Below are 7,605 nucleotides of genomic sequence, written 5' to 3'. Positions count from 1 at the left end.
CATTATGTAAATAAAAAACATAAATAATAAACAGAAAGTAATCTAATTTCCAAGTTTAAGTAAGTTTGTGATTTCAATGTAAACACACATAAGATAAAATATATATATTTTTTGCATCACTTAAAGGTTTTTAAGCATTTTAAGACATTTATTAAAATTTATACTTTAATCTAACCAATAACTAGAAATTCATTAATGTCTGAAAAATATGTATTCATTATTTTGTTGATATTACTGGCACATTATATATATTTAGCAGACACTTTTTACATTATATATATATATATATATATATATATATATATATATATATATATATATATAATGAATAGATGGAATAGAAATAGACTACAATAGAATGGGTTAGTAATAAAGTGTTGACGAAAAATATGCCGTTTCTTGAAAATGGTTAAAGACTCCCCATATGAAAAAAATACTATAGTAATTTATAGTAAATACTATAGTGTTTTTGAACCATACTATAGTAAATTGTAGTATACTGTATATATTATAGTATTTACATCACTTTAATGAATGCTACAGCATACTGTAGTATTAACTATAGTGAACTAATAAACTGTAATACATACTGTAGTATACTTTAGTTTGTAATACAGTAAACTGTAGTGTATTGTAGTATAATATAGGCCTACTCTATAGTTGTAGAAAACTGTACAGTATAGTATTGGGTAAAGTAACTTGTTTATATAACTACAGCAATTGCCACAACACATGAATTAAAGTACTTTACTATAGTACGGTTTGAAAACACTACAGTATTTGCTATAAATTACTATAGTATTTTTTTCATGTGGGTGGATCAGCAGCTGGTGTTGAGATAGGCAGGTCATTCCACCATCATATCCGTGAAAGTGATTTTATTTATTTTTATTTTTATTTTGCAATTATGCTTTAGTCAAAAGTATTTTGAAATTGCAAATTGTTATTAATATTCTCGATTTCGCCCACCTACTCGCTTCGGCTGCCCCTCCCTTTAATTTCCATTGGCTGATACAATTTCAGGATCGACCAGCTGTTTCTTGTTTTCCCATAACGCGATTGGTCAGAACGACCTGTCGATCAACGGGACTTTGACAGATGACTCCGCCTTCTTTACCGCTACCCTAATACTGACAGGCTACTGTACCCTTTTGTGAACGCTGATTGGCTGATGGCGCTGGTTGTCAAGGCTTAGTGCTTCATTCACCATTTTGCGACTGTAGAGTACCCTAGAACCTCAACGGCTGGACTTTTTTCTCATTTGCGGAAGAAAAACATTCTTTGCAAACCCCTTCTCGGGGATTCCATGGTTTTAAAGGCTTGGTTTTCGCATCGACACCATTTCAACGGCACTGTAAACATTCACGGGGTGAGTTGAAACCTTTCATCTGCAGTACTGCAGAGATCTGCCTATATATTTAATGCTGTGTTTTGCCTTTACGTCGCGGGGCTATCTACAATGTTTCGCTGTCAGTTTATTTTTCCTTAGTGGATTGTATAAAATGGCGGAGTAAGCATTTTAACATACACACACACACACACACATTAAAAGGGAGGGGTGGAGGTGCACAGTCAGCCTAAAAACTTTTTTTCCTGAAAATATTTGTGTGACACTACAGTTACAGCTTCAACAAACTGCTTTTGTGTATTCGTTTACCTTTCAGGGACTGTCACTTTGTATTTCCATAGTTCTTTACATAAATATAAGGCGATTGTTTTGTTATTTAAACTTGACTATATTTTATTAACATTTTCAGTTGCATTAAGGAAATTTAACCCGGATGTTTTCATATTTATAGCCTATAGGCACACATATGAGAAAGATTATTTGTTTTTTTTCCTCATATTTAATATTATGGCCGCCCTCGATTCAGAAGCCTGAGGGAGACGGGAAACTGCTCTGCGGCCTTGTGTTATGGAGGAGGCCTACGCCACTCGACTGTGTCGTAGGTGGTTGTAAGCGTAGAGTAGGGCACTACGACCAATAAAAGCGCTTGACACAGATACGGCGGTGTACTACTCAGCAAAACTTTCGCAAGTCGACGACAGCAGCACCACTGTTGATGGGAAACAGGGCCTTTACTTTGTTTCATGGCGTTTGTGTTTATTTGGACTCTTGCTGTTGCATGGGAACATTTATTATTGTGCATTGGGCTAGTCAATATAATATTGAGTTATTGTAGTTATTTGAAGGGTCAGTGAGTGCAGTGAGCAAGCCAAAAAAGTTAAATGATTGTTTAGTGCATTGCAAATGTACTTTTTTAAAAATGTTTTACACAGAAGAAAATATTTAAATTTATGTATTTTGAAGATATTTCCCTCAAAGTGACTAATATACTATGGTTTGAGTTACAAAATCATTAAAGTTATACATGAGATTCCCTACATGAAGCAGGTCACCACTGGTGTTGCCAGAATGGGTCGACGATTTCCAGCTCCCCAAAACATTCCTTGCAAAAAGAACGTGATGGAATTCTATTGTCATGACATCCAAGGTTTATAAGGACCATTTACATCCTTAACTAAAAAATGGTGACTAAATAAAATTATAAAAATGAACGAATTTCCCTGCCAGGAGAACAATACAATGGAGAATGGATCAAAGGAAAATGGATCAAAATATGGCAATTACAGTAAATGAGCAAATATGATAATGTTAACAGACTTTAACTCTTGCATACCATAAAAGCCCAAAATTTGTCATTCGTGTTCAAAAAATGAACGACTATTATAATAATGTGCATACCTTTTGTGTTGCGCTTTAAATTCAAACCGAACTACAGTACATCTTTCTTGAAGTTCACATTGAGTATGTGTACTTTAAGAAACTCAAGTACACATGAGTATACCAGTGTGCAGTCTGAACGATTTAAAAGTTGCAGATTTCCTGGTCAGGCCAGTGTGCACATGACAATAGACTAGAGTAGTCCCATATCCAATTTCAATTAAGTCATTTAACTGTGCTCTCAGACTTAGTTATATTTTACAGTTATGTTAACACCACAGGTTGTAGTCCAAGATTTTGGGCACTCTCAAACACTTCATTGTAGCTACAACTTATATTTTTGTCACTTGGCATAGCAGTCACTTAAATATACAGCTACAAGTTCAAAATCTGATCCCTTATCGGGTTAAATACCTTTCACTCGTGAATCATCACGTCTTCCTGCTATCGCACTTGATTGGATAAAAGTGTGGGCTCATCGGCAACGTCAACACTAGGCCGACTTTGCAGTGGGCATGTGTGTTTAGTATTGTCATGATGACTGATTGGATGGAGTACTTGCACACTTGGGTTTTGTTTGTTAACCAATTAGCCTATAAAATTTAAATGTTTGAAAACTGCAAATCTGACCCCAAACCATCCCAAATTTTGTCCCCCCACCCAAACCTTTTGACAATTTGGAGAAATTGGCCAATTGTGCACAAATCTGCCCAATCTGGCAACAGGTGACGCCATGCTAACATTGCGTGACACACTGTCATGCAGATTTGGCAGTTATAATATCATAAAACATTTAAAAATGCCAAATAAAATATGTTTGTAAAATGCGATAGTGATGGTATGGATAAACATGCGATACGCCGGTCCAAACAGAATAGGAAAGAGTTGTAGAGGACTTCAAGTGTCCACTTTGATCCGAAAACCCGAGGTCCAACCCAAGACCTGGGGCCAGTTGCATAAACTTAAGGTTTGTTTACACGACAACGATGTACTAAAAATGGAAAAGTTTATCATTAGCTTTTTTCGTGTACAGACAACATTCTTGTCAAAACAATCCCCGTTCACATGGATCCCCGAAAACGAATGCATTATTCTGCCGCTTACATTATTCAATGTCACTTTGTAAAGAAACACTACGCAGCTATAGACTGAACAAATAATACGCATGCGTACGTCACAGTTTTCACAAATTCGCATTTTTGTTGTTTACATGGGGACTATAACTACATCATTTTCAAAAACATGCACTTTCAAACTTGCTTGTGTTTTCAGGCTGCCAAAATGCCGTTGTCGAGTAAATTAATTGCCAAAACGCATAAAAAGTTTTCAGTTTTTAGCTTAAAATGGTGTTGTGTAAACAGCTCCTTAGCCACTATGTTAAGACTGTGTCTTAAGAACTAGTTTGACCAACTTGCAGTTAACAAGGGGTGATCAGTCTAGACCAGTGCACCTTTTTATGTAACTGACTGAAATTAGGACCAGTCTTGTACGAAAATGAGATGACTAACTTTTAGGATTCAAAACTTTTAGGACTTTTAGGCTGGTTCGAGTCCAAAACTTTGACGAGTGCTACAGACATGGGTCGGGTCTGATATTAGTAGCCTTGGGTCACGGTTAGTTTAAAATAAATGTGCTTTTACAGAATGGACCCAAGAAGACTCTTTCCATTTCCAAATTTCCATTATTTTTTTTATTTTTTTTTTTGATTAACAATGTTTTATTATTTAAAACATATACATATTAAATAATTCTGACAACATTCTTATCCTTCTTCTTTGTTTTCGGTCAGTTTGCACTTCTGTGTGTCAATGACCAGTCTCCTCAATGTGCATGCAGTAGCGGCGTGTGGTGAGGTGCAACAAAAAGCTTGTGAACGGCTTATCTACTTGGAATTGCTCATCCAAGCAGAAAAGCGATGTATTATTGCCAGATATTGATTACAGAACACCATCTAAATGCAGCTAATGCCAAACTAATCAACTAAATCAAACTAACAAATGAAACCATAACTGTATATTTTGATGTTTTTGCTCAGATAAAACCATTTGTGAAAATTCACGGAAAGCATATTCTCCCACATTTTGAAAAAATATTGACTACATTGTCTGGCAACATGGCTTGGGTCTCGGGGCTCATTTTCTTGGGTCTGTCTCAGGTCTATTTTTCTTTTTTAAAAAGTAATTTTCAGGTACAGGCAGGTACAGATCTCATAACCCGAAAAGACCTCTAATGAATTGAGTAAAAATCAATAAACAAACAAATAAACAAATAGGCTAAATATGGAGTGATGTCAGTATAAAACCCAATTCAGTGGTACTATTGAGACAGAAACTGACTGCACCTTTAAATAGAATCTTTCATTATTTACAATTTGTGTTATCTTATATGCATTGGAATGGTTTAGTGACCGAAAACTATACTCGCCTACATGCCCAGGCAATAAAAGTCTTAGCAGGTCTTAGTAAAGTATTTTATGATATAATTTTCGTACTGAAGTTAATATACTGCATTCCATATTTGCATGTTGCCTGCAAACTTGTCTTACAGTGCAAATGGCATTGTGGTTACTGTGGTTTCTGCTCACAAGAATGGGACAGTTTTGCACTGCGGACCTACAATGATGTTACATCTTCATCAATTCGAGCATGCATTGGTTCATCAAAAGAGGTCATTCATGTCCTGACCTTTAACCATAATATAAATTAGATACACGTCCTTAATTTAATTAAAACCAGTCAGTCATATTTTATAGTCATAAACCCTACATTCAGTTTTTGAGATATTCAAAGCTTAAGTTTATTCTCATTTGACTACACTGGATTATTTGTGATATGTAGGGTGTATTTAAACTGGGTTGTAGCTCTATTCAAGTGTCTAAATATATTTATGCAAACATTAATGTTGATAAAATATCTTGATTGGGTTTAAAACACAATTCACACTGTAAGTTTGGATAGTGAAGAAAAGGGTGGTTTGGTAGGACGAAAAAATGTGTAAGTAGTAATGTGTAAGGGTGGTATTGTACATTGAGATGTTGTAGTGCTGTGACAGGAAGTGAGGACTGTAGGGGTGGATTGCCTTTGTAACGAATGTAAAAAGGTCATTTGAAAGAGCGAGCGAGAGAGAGAGCCTTAGAGTCACAGAAATACCACTGAACAAGGAATTCCCCCGCCTCCTCCGATCCAGCCAAAAAACCAAAGTGTGTGTGTGTGACTTGTCTGGGCAAGCATTTTTCTTTGTATTCTGTTTTTGTCAAAGTTTTTAGCATTAAGTTGTTTTATATCCACTTTGTAAGGCTATGGCATATTACACGTATGATGTTAGATTAGGCACTAAACTTAAAACATTATCTCCTGTGCTATCTTGCTTTTTAATTATGCTGTATTCTGTACTCCCTATTCTCTATATGGGGATTGCAATTCTGTATAATGAACTGATCCATCTCATGTGCTGTGTTTCATTACAGGGTTTAATTAAAGAAGGAAAGGATAGTGCAAACAGGAAGAGGCTTGTACAAGAACAGAAGAAAAAGACAGAGAAGGGGCGGGATGCAAGAAGGAAACAGAGTGGAAGATATCGATAGGCTGGGACTTGCAGGAAATCAGGAGGATTAGAGACTATCTTAGAGCAAGAAAAAGATGAAGCCCATTAAAAAGCAAGACAGGCGGTCGCCTCCCTCCACTCGTGCCAAGGGAGTTAAGAGGAGGATGGTGGATAGTAGCCCACAGGAAGAGAAGAGAGAAACAGAGGAAATACCCCAAATTTCACCTACCTCTCCCAAGAGACATATCTCCTCAAATTCTGACTCATCACAGGAAGGGCCTCTGAGAAGAAATGGGTCTCCAGAAAAGGAGGGGATCCACAGTGATGGGGTCCTCAGTATAGTGGTGGATTTCGGTAAGACGGATGAACCCCCCGGGAGCTCCAAGTCTGGCGGAACACAGAGTGACAGTAACAGTAGCACGACCAGCGCCAGCAATAGCCCCAACCCTTCGTCTAGTCGTAAGACGGCCACTTTTAAGGCCCGTGTACCCAAGAAGAAGTACACCTCTGAGCACTATGCCGGAAACCATGGCAATGCCAGCACTCCCAGCACACCCCCACAGAGCAGCAGCAGCAGCTCTTACAATATTACTGGTGCTAACCAGGTCCCAGCTGCCTCTGCTGCACACACAGACCCACACAGTCAAACCCAGCAGGCTGTAGACAGCATCGCTGAGTATGGACACAACAATGTAATGGGGCCCACAGGTAGAACTGCAGGTGAGTGCGGAGAGAAGGATGGGACAAGCGTATCCAGCCCACAGCGTTGCTCCTCAACCGATACGGCTAGCGAACACTCGGCTGACCTAGAAGTGACAACTTCAGGACGTGATTCTCACTCCAACTCCCAAAAGCCACAAGCACATAGCACTTCAACACCCTCACAAGAGAGCCTGTCATCTGGGTTAGCTGGAGTTCTCGCCAAAGGTCTTAAGAATCAGAGAGTTCTGGCCCGACAGGGTCCCAGATTAGGGGAAGGCTGGCCTCACGATCGGGGTCGGGAAATGTCAGGAGTGTTTCGCGCTGGCGTCGTACGGAGAGTTAGTGAGTCGCATGGGAGTGTGGAGGTGCAGCTAAATGGAGAAAAGACCATATGCAAGTACCCTTTTCGAGTGACTACTGATTCTGTTGACCTCATTCTAGATGCGTCACCTCCTGGTGGTGCCCCGGTGGCTATAGGCACACAAGTCTGCGTCCCCTTTAGAGGAGGTGATGAGGGCAGCGAGGGAGCGCAACAGTGGTACAGAGAAGGTGTAATCACTCAAGTAGATCAACATCCAGCTGTATCTTTCCCATACCGTGTCCAGCTACGGGAGGATCTGTCTGATGAGAGAAAG

General features: G+C 38.6%; 1 protein-coding gene across 3 annotated transcripts in view; it reads left to right on the top strand.

Moving 5' to 3' along the window:
- The first annotated feature begins 1,150 nt into the window (after nucleotides 1-1,150).
- cica (capicua transcriptional repressor a) overlaps nucleotides 1,151-7,605 on the top strand; it is a 31,231-nt gene continuing 24,776 nt past the window's right edge. For all 3 annotated transcript variants that reach the window (XM_048202816.1, XM_048202815.1, XM_048202814.1), the window contains exons 1-2: nucleotides 1,151-1,369; nucleotides 6,192-7,605. The exon at nucleotides 6,192-7,605 is cut by the window's right edge and continues 2,326 nt beyond it. In XM_048202816.1, the coding sequence (XP_048058773.1) occupies nucleotides 6,364-7,605 (1,242 nt within the window). In that variant the 5' untranslated portion in view covers nucleotides 1,151-1,369; nucleotides 6,192-6,363. The remainder of the gene's footprint in view (nucleotides 1,370-6,191) is intronic.

Source organism: Megalobrama amblycephala, linkage group LG9 (genome assembly GCF_018812025.1).
Source record: "Megalobrama amblycephala isolate DHTTF-2021 linkage group LG9, ASM1881202v1, whole genome shotgun sequence".
In the NCBI taxonomy this organism is placed as follows: domain Eukaryota; kingdom Metazoa; phylum Chordata; class Actinopteri; order Cypriniformes; family Xenocyprididae; genus Megalobrama; species Megalobrama amblycephala.
Note: the sequence above shows the minus strand (reverse complement) of the source record. Positions and strands in the feature narration are given on the sequence as shown.